We start from the raw sequence: 14,325 nt of genomic DNA on the forward strand, positions 1-14,325 counted from the left end.
TAGAGTCAAATGAAAGTAAGTCTTCATCATTTCAGTCTCATAGGTATATCACATTCATACTATATGGCCAGTGGTATATATGGATGCTTTCCTAATGTTACATAGAATATACCACTATCAAAATGTATGGGCAGTGTAGCATGAGTGTTCCACTGTTTTTCAAAGGCTGGATGGGTGGGTGATGACATGTACTTTCTCTTCTAGTTCTGTTATAGTCCAGTGGCATACAATCTGAAGATAACTGGCTGAAGTAGGATTTTGGGGGTGGTATCACACAATGAAGACTGAATATTCCAGAATAACAATGTTTACCTAAAATGCAAACATGCCGATAACACATACACATGCACACACTTATACACACACACTTCCACAAAGTCACTCACATCTCTGTGAAAACTGACTGTATAATCAGGCTGCTTTTTTTTTTTTTTTTCTTCAGACGGAGTTTTGTCGCTCTTGTTGCCCAGGCTGCCGTGCAATGGCGTAATTTCGGCTCACTGGAACCTCCGCCTCCCAGGTTCAAGTGATTATCCTGCCTCAGCCTACCAAGTAGTTGGAATTACAGGCATGAGCCACCACACCCAGCTAATTTTGTATTTTTAGTAGAATCGGTTTCATCATGTTGACCTAGGCTGGTCTCAAATTCCTGACCTCAGGTGATCCACCCGCCTTGGCCTCCCAAAGTGCATTTTACTTTTTTCCTAGTGCTCCACATTCACTGATACTATATCTTGCATAACGTCACTGCAGCTGTGGCTAGCCAATCTTTTTATTTATCTTTCATGGATTCATCACTCCACACACAGCTTCACCTTAACTCTCTTAGCCAAATAAACTCATCCTTTGCTTCAAAGATCCATCTGGCAAGAGCTCCATTACCCACTCTCTGTAATCCAGCCAATTTCTCATTACACTCACCCATATTTTTCCTTCCAGAAAGATAAATCTGCATTTATGCTCTTTAAAGTTACCCTAGGAATCCAGTCCTCAGCTTCTTCAGGCACACTCCTTCCATTTGACCACTTTCATTCTTTCCTTCACTGAAATTCAGTTTCCATTTGTGAAAAGGGAAAATTATATTTATCTCATAGAACTGTTGTGGTGTAACTACCTCTTTTTTCGACTCTTCTTTCTCCCACTTCCAAAGCATGATGATTTCCTGGACTTTATGATACGATTTCTACTGTTTTAAGCTTCTTAAAATTATACTCTGTAATTTCGTCTTCTCCTTTCACCTCATTCCCAGTGATTCTCCAGTTGTATTCTTTCGAATTTCTTACCTTAGTTCCAGGCTTGATTTACCAAATCCTTGCTGTTTGAGTATTCTGTCCTTTAAGACTTCTCATTTTACATAGAAATTCCCAGCATGAATTCCTCTGAAAACTCTGTCATCTTTGTCTTCTCTCTCTCCCATGGACTCATTTCATTTTCTTTTATTTCTGCTCAGACTTTATATTCCATTATCATTCTTCTTGTCTTCTTCTTCTACCATCCATTTTTGTATAATCTCACCTATTCACAATGTCATACAGCATTTCTGCCTTAATAATTTCTAAAGCTTTATTTCCATCCTAGTTCTCTCTCTCTCCCAAAGTCTAGTCTCAATTTTACAATTTAAGTCCTAGATATTTTCACCAAAATATGCAATTATAGTTTAGAATAATTGTTTTAAAGCAGTCTCACTCTATTTCTATTCCCTAAACGGTTCCCTATCGTACATTCTCTAAATCAGTTAAGGATACCATTCTTGCTGTCATCTAAGCAAGAAATCAAGTTTTCACAGTCTCTTCATTCTTCCTCATTTCGTACAAGCAAACATCAATTTAACCTTAAATGTCTCCCAAATTATTTCTTCAAATCCCACCATAATCACAAAAATTCAGCTCATCATCACTATGATGATGGATAACAATATGGATGAGGTTTAAAATTAAAATGATGGTGGTGAGGATTGTGGCAACAGAAAAACATTTATGAAATGTAAACTATGTGCCATGGACTGCTCCAAGTGTTTGGCAAATTTATGTTTTTAATTTTCACAATTATCCAATAAGGGGCATATGCCTACTATATACAAATATAAATAAGCACATCACTATATTTCCCAAAGAACTGAGAATTCATCAAAGGCAGGAGCCATATCCTCCATATCTAAAACAATCATGAAAAATAAACCATACTAAATGAATACATTAGTATTTAGATACCTCACTGTTATCACAAATGCAATTTATTCAAAGGTAAAAGCATTACATTTCTCCTTCTTCCAAAATATCCTCTTTTACCCCTCACAACTTATCTAGATGTAATTATATTAGATGCACAGCCATCCATCAAACCTAGTACCTTAGCATTATGTCTGAATCCTTTCAAATTAGACTCTAGTTACCAACAAGAACCAACCCTTTTACTCCTTCATGAGCTTGTCTCCTTAAATTCTGCTGCTCTAAGTTTAATTTGTTACTTGCCATTGCATTCTTAGATTATCTGAGTGCTCATCTAGGTAATCCAACCAGAGTCACTGTAACACAGAACTAGAGAAAATGAAGAGAAACAAATTATCTAATTTTGAATAACAGCACACTGCTTCCAATCTCAGAATAGACTCTATGCCAACCAGTATTCTTCTTCAAAAAAAGGTCTGTTTCAATTTGAGAAAATTTTTATTTGCCAATGGTTCTTTTAGTTAAAGCTTCTTGTTTTATTTTGTTTTGTACTGATCATGTTAAATGCTGCTACTTTATGCTCAACTAATTTTCATGTTAGAATAAATGGAAATTGCATAGACAAATAGGAATAAGATTGTGCATTTTATGCTTGTTTTTTCTGAGCATATTAAACTTGAGAAAACACAGTATATGTTAGTTATGTATCTACACACTAGAAATACAGCAATAAATAAGTCAGCCATGGCCTTTCATCTCAGGAAGAGAACATTTTATTGCAGTGAAATAGGCAATAAACAAATATATCAAAAAGGAATATGGTTTATGGTGATGTATTAAAAGAATTAAGAATCACACATTAAGACAGAGGCTGGCTAGTTTAGTCTGGGAGGCTGGAGATATTTAATCTGATAACTGAATGACAAGAAGGAACATAATATAGGAAGTTCAGCAGAAACAACCAAAACATGTAAGTATTAATAGGGGATCAGCTTGGTGTGTTTGTTGGAAGAAAGGAGAAGGCCAACGTTGTGAGATTTAAATAAGCTTAGTAAGTTTCTGCCTTAAATGAGTACCCAATTTACTAGTTCTTTCCCCTTTTTTATTTTTGTGATTATGAAGATGAACTATTAACTACTCAATTTAGTTAAATGCATTTTGCATAGACCCCTTTTCCAGAATATTCTATTACCTACATACCAACGTTATTGTAGATTATGTTACTAAGCAACATAAGATATGTTGATAAATACGATTTGGTAATTACTAAGTATTTTATAGAAATATAGACAATATTATGGGTTTTCTACTCTAGAAAAGAAAAATGATGCCCCAAATAAATTTGTATAGGTCAAATTGTAAACTGGAAAAAAATATAAAATATGATCCTAAAACTGCTCAGAAATCAGAGTCAAGAATAAACACATTAATATTTTCTTATTTTTTTTTCTCCAAATTCCTATTTACTTACATATAAAATAATTTCTAGGCAACGTAATTACTTCATTGCATCTGAAGGTTATAAAGTCATTATTATCAATGCCCATATGCTCTTCCTTATTCTTATCTCTATTCTTCTCTTCCCCAAATCTGCCATAGTGACTGCACTGAACCCTTCATTAACCAAAATGAATGCAAAACACCTACATAAAATTTATTAGGAACTCTGGAACAGACACTTGAGCATATATATAGAAGCCTAAATTTTAAAAGAATCTATTTTTATTCTGAAGTTTAAGCAGTGTAAATATTTAAATCACATAAATACATTGATCTTATACAATCTATATTTTTAAATTATTCTTCCATTATTTTCCTATTTTCAGATTTACTAGAGGTTTGAAATTTTTTCTACAGAAATGTTTTTGTGACAAATATATGGCAGCATAGTGCAACAGTTTTAGGAACTCAAAAGAAAATCATCTATGTCAATATTCTTACATGAGTTATATAATACTATTTTCCTTCTCTCTATAACAATTTTAAATTTAACGCTTACTGTTTTCTAATAAAAATGTTCTCTTCTAGTTAGGCCCGTCTCTTACCATCTATAGAAATGATTTCAGTCACTATCATCATCTCTATCAAGAAATCTGTGTATCTGTTGAATAACTGGTACGTTTCTATATAATTTGAACAACATAAATGTGAAAAACAATTTATTATTTTCTTTTGGCTGCTAGGAAGCTTGAAAGCAAATTTGTGACCTGTTTGACAGTTTTTCAGCACGTTCTGGCATATATTTTGTGTACAAATTTTAACTGTTGTATTGTCTTAACCTTATTTCTATTATGTTTATTTATTTATAGCCTATTGCAAAGTAGAGAATTTTGAAAAATCCTGTTTCCAAGGAGAGGAGAAAATAACGCAAGTAAATACATAAATAGATACAATTTCCATGTTTTGTCTTGCCTGTTCTTTTGACCAGTGAAGGCTTTTTTCCTTCTGGCCACTTATTCTAGTTTATCAAAACTACCAGGGAAAGTTCAAATCATCTCTCCTCTGTGAAACCCTCTGTAAATTCCTAGATTCTTCTATAATTTCTTATTTACATCCCTGTGTTATAACAATACCAAGAATCAGCAAGAGTGGAAGCAATGTCTACCTTTTGAGGCAGTGTATTTCTCCATCTCTGAAAGTTCCCTCCAAGAAATGTGGATGTGATGGATAAATTTTCAAGATTTATCAGTAGTTTAATGGAAGATATGCTGGTCTATGATTGCATTAAAGGTTATAAAGAGAAAGATAAAGTACAGTAATCTTTCATTCCTCTCTTCTCATGAACTGTTTTCAAAGGGGCTTACTTTTGAGAGAAGAAAGGAATCAAGAGATAGAATGGATTTCAGCAGTTGAATCAGATCTCAAAATGAATCTTTCACTGAAGTTTCAAGTCATACGGCAAAGTTGATTGTATGGTTTAACAAGCGTACGTGCATACCTTTTGCATGTTCATTATAAACTACGTTAAATTTAGCAGGTGGCTTTTCAAAGTATTTCTCTTTTGACTTTTTTAGTCGGTAGGATTTTATAACTTTATTTTTTATTTTTTGGGACATAATATACAACCTGCATTACACACATCAAGGGTTTAAAGAGACAGGTAAATTACATTTCAATATAAATTACAGAAAGCATTTATGAAAGAGCCTCCCAAAGTGTTCAGCCATGAAGCTGGTTAAACATATCTATCACCAGAGCAACAAAATAGCATTGTCAAATAAAACTATTTACACATACTTTTCCTGAAGAGTAATTAGAAGCTCAAGGGATCAACTGAAGCTCAATGTCCTTTTGTGTATTGTCATCCTAACAACATTTTCTTTGCAATCTTTGCAGTCACCTGTTATTCCTTCACTGATATATCAAGTCTAATACTTTCCAATAATAAATCAAATACATGTTTTGTTCATAGTCCTCCCCCAAAAAACTGTGATACAAAGAAAGTTGGCTTACTGTCCTACTCAATTAGCTAAATTTATTTAAACTCCTTCCAAAATCCAGAGAATAGCATACAAAGTAATAATTACATTTATATACTTATAATCTTCAGATTATTACTGCATCTTTTGTTCAAAGAAAACTTCAAAGACAGATTCAAACTTTTAAATAGATGGAAAAGTTTTTATTGCATGATTAATAATGATGTATAGACAATCAAGTCATCCTGTAGGTATGTATCACCTTTTCTTCAAGAAGATTCCACAGTGACTTTAATTGAAATGTAAAATGTTTCCCTTTGAAACAATTTCAGTACCATAAAATATTATTTAAATCAAAGGGGATTAAACAAACTCCAGGAACAAGCTCTATATTTCAAAGTGTTTAAGAATTGGCTTTTCCTCCAACAGCAGGTTTTAACTAAGTACCATGTCATTAACCACCTTTATCTCATGTTCTATTCAAGTACGCTGCTTGCCATCTTATTTCTAATAAGGTAAAGATTCAACTTCCACTTAGAAAGACAAAGAAAATATTAGCTCCTAAGCTCAGTTAGGTTGCTTTCATTAACTATTTCTTATGCTTTACTTCGGATTTTGTTTTCCTAATCTCTCTTGCCTGCTGCAAAGACACTCTCTTGTACCTGGAAAAAGTACTCAGCCCTTTTCACATGCACCTTTGCCTAACTCACTCTTTTGGGTCAGACTCACCTTGGATTTCATGCCTTGACATTTTCAGCAACTTTCTTTGCTCCAAATTTGCTTGATTTTGTTTTGAGACTATGAGACTTTCCCAGCAAAGATTCTGGAAATTTCAACTCCAAGACCCCCTGTTACCTCAATATCTAAGAGTCAACTCTGAAATTCCTCAGGTCTTCAAGTGTTTGAACCTATCATGAAGGGCTAGTGAAAGCCTTCCTCATGGAACACAGGTCCAACAAGAGCTCCTTGCACTTCTGTTCATTGATAATGCTATTAAAGTTCTGTAGGCTTGGAAGGAAGAGTCACACACTGGTTAGTCCTCTTTGTGGCATCAGAAAGATTTCAAGGCACTGACAGTCATGGTTTACAATGATGAATACAGAGATATTTTTCCCACCACAGAAAGTAAGCATGCACACCAAACCAGTATAACAGGTTGGAGGACAAAGTACTATTACCCTCAGGCTCCAACTTGGAAGTACAGACACTAAGTCTCCTCCTGCCTAGAATTTTTTTTTTCTTTTACTTATTTTAAATAGAATTAGTATCATTTCTAAACAATGACTCTATTATGAAGAAACATTCCATACATGTGCCTATGAACTTACAAGGCAACTTCTCCTAGTGTAATGGAAATTAACTAAATGTCTTACAAGCTAATGTAACTTTTGTTTAGTAAAGAGAAAACCCAAGCCTGGATGGACAGGTTCCATAATAAGCTCACTGAATACTCAACAATGCTTTCAAGACCATAAACATATAAACTAAAAGACATCAGTATGGAAAATATTAATAAGACTGCTTTCTCCATTAGAAATAGGAAAGCAAATTGCTCTAAAAAATAATGCACTAAATTCTTCTGTAAAACTGCAGCAAAAGCAGTTTTGAGCACCAGGCTACAGACGTGGCCTCTGGCAATGGCTTCTGTGAAACCGAAAACAATTTTCCTAGCTTCATAGGATCTCTGTTATTCTACAATGTAAAAACACTGGACTGAGACTCTCTATGTTCTAGCTCAAAAATGTTAATTTTCTGAACATTATTTTTTCCTAACTCTGATGACCAAATTCTCCTTCAGTGGGTTGAAGAGTTCTCTCCTCCTGCTGATGGCTAGCTAGAGTTAGCTCTGCATTCCTCAGGGTCCAGCCAACTCTTCCGTACTTGGAACATCTTCCCCCAGAGTTCTACTGTTTTGTAGCCTTTAGAGTAGGGGTATCCTAGAGCTAAAGAATTAAGAAGAACTGAAGTAGGAAGGAGAGGTATTATTAGAAACGCTCAAAACATCCAAGCAGCTGGTAGGCAGCACGAGTGCCAAGTGTATTCAACAGCCCAGGGGAGGCCTAACTCAAAGATGCCTCCTCTCACAAGATTGTCCCAGCATTAAACTCAGAAATACTTTTTTTTTTTTTTTAATTAATCTCAAGGGCCAATTAGTATATCATATTCTTTCCAAAGAGGAAAGTGGCCTTGAATATATTTCGACTAAATATGAAAAGGAGAGAAAGAACATGTTAAAAGCTCATGGGAACTGGATTCCTGAGGTAGGAGGAGCTCAGCAGGTGAAGCACAGAGCTGCATGCTGATAGATTCTTTCCCCATTTTACAATTCTGACTAGGACTTACCCTGCCTATTAATAAGAATACTGGGAGAAATAGGAAATGGACATCCTTCCAGGCAGAGAAGAGGTAAGTAGCCCTTATAAGTTCAAGGATGGCCTCTGAAGAAACTTTAGCCTAAGGCATATTCCAGGTAGTTCCCTTCCAGGAAGGGAGCTGTCTCCGTCTCACCTCTCAGCCATGTCCTTCTACTCCTGTTACAGGCCCATGGAGTGATAGAGTGCCACTCAGTGGTGTATGTGAGTTTCCAGACATTATGCAAGAAAAATGATCCTTTCCTTTGCAAATAACAATGCTTAGAAAGCACTCACCCCTATTCCTTATGCCATATTATTTGTACTTTACTCATATTTGTAAAGTTTAGAAAAAAATTCTAGCATTCTCTCCTAACCTAGATAATTTATTTTATGAATCCTGAGAACATTATGAACCTTCATGTATGACAGTTTTACACAGTTCTCTGCTGGGGTTACCTTGTCATTGGGACTGAAAGGAGGAGATTCTTTTTTATGTTTGAAAAGCTAATTAAAATCTGTTCACATAGCTCAAGATAACTTTGGAATAACTTCACTTTTATTCAAGAAAAAAATGGGTTCTCAATACTACCAGAAACATTAAATGTTAATGGCATATGGGCTCCACTAACCAGGGCACATGCAATTAGCTCCCTGGGAGTATAATTGGGTCAGAGATGTACAGAAAAAGCACTATAATGAATAATCATTGACAATATCTGTGGTTAGCCTTTCAAATTATAATTAGAGATCATTCCGTGAATCTAGAAAATCTAGATGCATAGCCTTAGAAAATCATTATTCAAAGCACCTGATGGAGTTCCAATGATAATCTACATAATATATTATCCTCATAGTCAAAACACGTAAGTCATCAACATGTTTAATATACAAAACATATTATTTTAACATAGTTATTTCCACTGAAGAACATCTGTTTGTAAGTGGAGCTGAGAATCAGTATTATTTGAAAGAATCTCAGAACTTTTTATAAATGCCATTAAGTCAAAGGTGAAATTGGAACATTAGAAAATAACTTTTCATTCACTTCGGTCATTTTGAAACTCAATTTCAGATTTTGGACAGGGTGTCACCCAGACAACAGGAAAATGTTAAGGCATTCCATTGCCTTTATAATGGAGAGAAATCCAGAAATGAAACCAACAACTGAACTACCTTCGGTTCTTTTTAACTCTCACCTGATTAATAGGTGCTCTTAAGAATCTTAATGCAAATATAACTGGTAGGGAAGGATTTCAATACTCCAAGAAGATAGATCTGAAATATTTACAGACCTACCAAGGATACATTTAAACACCAGTAAGATCAGAAGATAATATAAATTTTGTTGAAAAGTTTTCAGAGTATACAAACAAAAACATCCTAGTATACAACTGATTTCACAAGTTTTCCCCAACTGCAAAAGGTTTACAGATTAGGCACGTTGTTCTTGAACTTAAAGCACACCATTCCAATTATTTACTATAGCACTTATGTTAAATTTTATGCATGGTTTTCTGATTAATAATTCTGAAAATAATTGTATTTTTATGCATATATATGGATAGGGGAAAGGGAAGACTATCCCTACACAGTGAAACATATGTATTACCAGAAACATAATAAACATACAAAGCACCAGAGAAAAAGAAACAAAAACAAAATGTATACACAATCTGGGATTCAATTAAAAAATATTACCCATGATCCTAACACAAAGTGGGATCATGAGGGAAGTGGAGAGAGGTCTGGTTACTCCTTAGTTTATTTTCATCCCTGAATAGACAGGTGATGCACCCACACAGCCTAGGATAGGCTATTTAGGTGGTTGCCAAACCGTAATAAACATTTTATGTAAAATCATTATCATATGAACAACTGTAACAGCCTAGATGCTTCCTATATACAAAGAAAAATATTAGAGATAAATAAGGAATATGTTATAATCTTGTACATAATACCATTTGACCATAAGACACATAGAAATAAATTATTTTCATTATGTGAAATGATCCTTTTACCTTATTGTTTTTCTTGAATAGAATTTATTACATGACTTTTAAAATTAATCTTTTAAATTAAAAATGCTTTAGAGTAGCATTTTACACAGTATTTCAAGAAAGATTTTTAGGAAATACGCAGAGATAAAAAAAGATTCTGGGATTCTTAAGCAGGCTACATAAAGATTAAAGAAATGAAAGAAAAATACAATAATTTAACTATAAAATAGGTGAATATTTTTAGGATCATGCAGATCTATGTGACCTCATGGTATTCTAGAAGTCTATAAAAAATATGGATTAGGCCCAATATCTAATTTCTTTTTATTCTTTAAGAAATAATTTTTCTTACTCAAAAATGTGAAATGTGAGTAACCTTAAATTTGTTTCTGTTAACAAGCCTCTAACCAGAGACGCCTAGTCAAGCCAATGTCAACAAAGCCAATCCTTTCAAAGGACAAAGGTATCCGATTAAGTAACACCTGTGAAATAAATCACAGTCTCCAAACTGATAGGCTCTCCCCTGACCCCGTTTTCTACCTTAAAAAAAAAATGGTTATATTAATTACAAGGAAATTTAGCTGGTAAACCCCAGAGACGGCAAAACTTAATTACCAATAAACATTCCACAGGTAGAGACAAAAATCAAGTTTCTGTTAATGTCGGAAAAGGTCCAACATGAAAATGCACTGAAAGTTGGTTATACCATTTCTTCAACATTATACCGGGGATTAAGGCTAAAGCATTCCATATCCTCCAACAAATTTGTGAATCTGTGTTGCCTGAGTCTTTGTAAACAATTAAGAAAACGTGCTTCCTCTGAATCAACAATCACCTCTTTTCTCACTCGCAAAAAACACCTTAAAAACAGGGTCAGTGCACCTGAACACGCATGCAGGGATGCGTGTGTGCACACACACAAACACACAGACTTTGTAATCAACACGGCTTAAGTTTCTGATTGTGAACATTTCATAGGCTGTTGGTACTTACCTTGCAAAGACATGTTAGGTAAAGTTGCTTCAGTCTCTCCCATTTTATTATTTCTTTTTAAAGAGGGCCAAGCAGTTTCAAGTCCTGTCACCTACCCTGCAAGCTCTGTGACCTTCTGATTTTCTACTGTAGTATTGTAACAGTATACTACCTGCTTTCTCTGTGAATAATTACCATTCTGCTTCCTGAGTTACCTGGGCTTGCAGGACCTGTTTTACTATGAAGTGAGATCATATCTTTTGATCCACTGTATGGCTATTAAAGTGTACTTCACAAAACATTGCTTTGTTTCTGTTTTGATATCAACTTTTAATTCTCCACTTTCACTTTAGTCCAGAAACATATTTATATTTTCCCCTAAAAGAGCATTGATATTACCAGTACACCATGCTTCACAGTCAGACTTTGGTTTCTTTGTTTTTGAGTGTTTCTAATCTACTGTTCCTACAGAAATCAAATTTAAAGTATATTATACAACATTTATTTTTTTTAAACCATAGGGAAATAAGGAACAGCTCAGAGTCAGTTTTGTGCAGCAGTGTAAAGACAAGTTTTGGAGTATTTCTAATACTTGCTGTGTGACTGTAAGCAAAGAATATAACATCTTTGAAATTTAGTTTCCTAAACTGTAAAATAGAATAATATCTAGTATGTATTAAGTATGTATGATTAGTATGAAGATTGAAAACAATAATGTATGGCTGTGCTAAACACTGTGATTAATGGAGAATAAACAAAAGCAATTTCTAATTTTCCTCTTCCTCTCCCTTCTTCTTCTTCCTTCTCTCCCTCTTATTGTTCTGATAAGCGGAATGAATGTTGAACTGTAGCACTGATATCCCAGACCATGTACTGACATCAGTTATGCTACTTATTAACTGAGAGACCTTAAAGAAACAGTTCAACCTAATCTTGAAATGCCTCAATGTCCTCATTTGTAAAAGGAGACTAGTGTTATTTGCTTTGCCTTTTTAATAGAAACATGGTGAATATTAACTTAGATTAACTGTTGTGACTCAACAAAAATAATTTCCAGCAAACAAGAGCAACAAATTGGAGATGTATCTTTAAATATTCATTTGCACATGAGAAAGGAAAGATATCACAGAATTAAGGCAATTTATTTAAGCTTTGTCCCCCATAAGACACCTAGAATAAAAAACAATCTCCACTTTCTTCCCTCTAGAAATCCTTAACTTTGGCTGTAGTTAGACTAGTAAATAAATGAATAAATATAAATATTTATATTCATATATATTAATACTTTACACATTATATATGTTTAATATATATAGTAACAATTATATATTATATTCAAATTTATAATACACAAAACATATTTTTTATTAATCTAACTACAGCTAATATATGTATTGGCTATAGTTATACATATATGTATATATATGTATATGAAGCTCAAACTCCTTTCTTTATAGTCCTTTGCTTTTTAATTTGAAAAAAAATCTATATATTAATACTATGCATGCTAGTTTACTAATGTAAAAATTTACTAATGTAAAAGTTGATTATATAAGTTGTGTAAAGAACAGAAATGGCAAACAACAGAAGTTTTTCTCAAAAGTATTAGAAATAAAGGCAAACATGACATTAAAAAGTTCTGATCACAACTGAGAGTTGTCTCTTTCATTTATTACCTCTCTAAGTCTTGGTTTCTTCATCTGTAATATGAGGGGCTGCACCATTGAAAACCCATTCTATCTTTATAATGTCAGGAGCCTCTGATTTAAAATCCAGGTCGTAGTTTGTTCCAGAATAGAATATCCCTTTTCATATATATAGAGAGATAGATATATAAAATGCTACATACTTTACCAAGAGTAACTTCAATGTTTGCCAATAAAACACTGTAATCATCATATTCTTACTTCCCCTTAAAAGGACCAACATGTATATCAATCCTCACTCATTATGACAAACCTGGAAATGTATTTACAGACCTGCCCCAGGCACTGAAATTAGTCAATAACATTTATAAAGCACCCATTATCTATGAGCTGAATTATAGCATGTGGTAAATTACAATAAAGTAGAATAGAGAAGTCCTATTCTTAAACAATAATAAAATCCATAAAAATATGAACACCAGAAAGGTCAAAAGGTTGTAACTTCATAGAAAGTAACATATATACTGATTCAGTAGAACTGAACTAGTTGCAATACTAATGAAGTGCCATGCACACACATATTTTCTTTCTCCTTTCTGGGTCTTTGTGCATGCCGGGAAAATGTACTCCAGGACATTTTTTTTTAACATACCTGGTGAGTTTTGTACATGCCTAGAAAACTTCTTCACCTCCCTTTTGCTGAATTCATATGCAGAAATTCTTCTTGAATTCAGTCTGAGTTGAGGTCCTTTTGTTGTGCTCCCAGATGCCCGTTAACAGTTCTAAACTTTTCCTTTCACCATGGCTCTTATCACATTATACTATACGTAGAGTAGGCCCCCTTAACCTCAGGGGAATACATTCCAAGATCCTTAGTGGATGCTTGAACCACATACAGTACCAAACCCAAATGATATCAATCAGAACACATTTGTGTTCATGTCTTCCACCCACAAATTGAATGCCTTTTACATCTTAACTAAGCAATTATCACACACCATGGATGTAACTTTTGCAGTCTGAGGTGTGACAGCTACACTAGCAGAGATTTCTCTTTCCTTCTTCACAATTTTACAAATAGAAGATATGTTCTTACAGTACATCTTGGAAACCTCAACATAATTTTCTTTTCTTTCCTTATTAACTCAAAACTTTCATCTTTTCACTTAAAGAAAGCACTTTACAGCTTCTCTCTGGCATATCTGAATTGCTGGCATCATGACTCTTGCATTTTGGGACCATTATTAAGTAACATTAGAGATGAAAACACGCACCAAAATACCATGAAAGTCCCTCTGTTAACTGAGATGGATCCTAAGTGACTAATAGGCATCTACAGTGTGAATAAACTGGATAGACGGATGATTCACATCCTGGGCAGGACAGAATGAGATCTCATCATGCCACTCATAATGATGCACAATTTTACACTTATTTATTGTTTCTAAAATTTTCCATTCAATATTCTTGGACCACGATAATCATTGAGAACAAATTGTGGAAAGCCAAAGTATAGATTACGGAAAACTACTGTATTTCTTAATTATTTCTCAGACTGGGCACAGGAGCTCACGCCTGTAATCCCAGCACTTTGGGAGGCTGAGGTGAGTGGACGCTTAAGCCCAAGAGTTCAAGACCACCCTGGTCAACATAGCAAAATCCTGTCTGAACAAACAATACAAAAATTAGCTGGGCATGATGTACAGCTACTCAAAAATTAGCTGTGCCTGTAGTACAGCTACTCAAGAGACTGAGGTGAAAGGATTGCT

The 14,325-nt window shown here is 34.2% G+C and overlaps 1 protein-coding gene across 2 annotated transcripts in view; it reads right to left on the bottom strand.

Annotated features, from left to right (window-relative positions):
- The window catches only part of NAALADL2 (N-acetylated alpha-linked acidic dipeptidase like 2), a 962,079-nt gene extending 950,015 nt beyond the window's left edge, over positions 1–12,064 (bottom strand). For both annotated transcript variants that reach the window (XM_073023452.1, XM_073023453.1), the window contains exon 1: positions 10,932–12,064. In XM_073023452.1, coding sequence (XP_072879553.1) covers positions 10,932–10,974 — 43 coding nt within the window. In that variant the 5' untranslated portion in view covers positions 10,975–12,064. The remainder of the gene's footprint in view (positions 1–10,931) is intronic.
- Between the last annotated feature and the right edge of the window lie 2,261 nt (positions 12,065–14,325).

The sequence above is a fragment of the Chlorocebus sabaeus genome, chromosome 15 (genome assembly GCF_047675955.1).
Source record: "Chlorocebus sabaeus isolate Y175 chromosome 15, mChlSab1.0.hap1, whole genome shotgun sequence".
Lineage (NCBI taxonomy): Eukaryota > Metazoa > Chordata > Mammalia > Primates > Cercopithecidae > Chlorocebus > Chlorocebus sabaeus.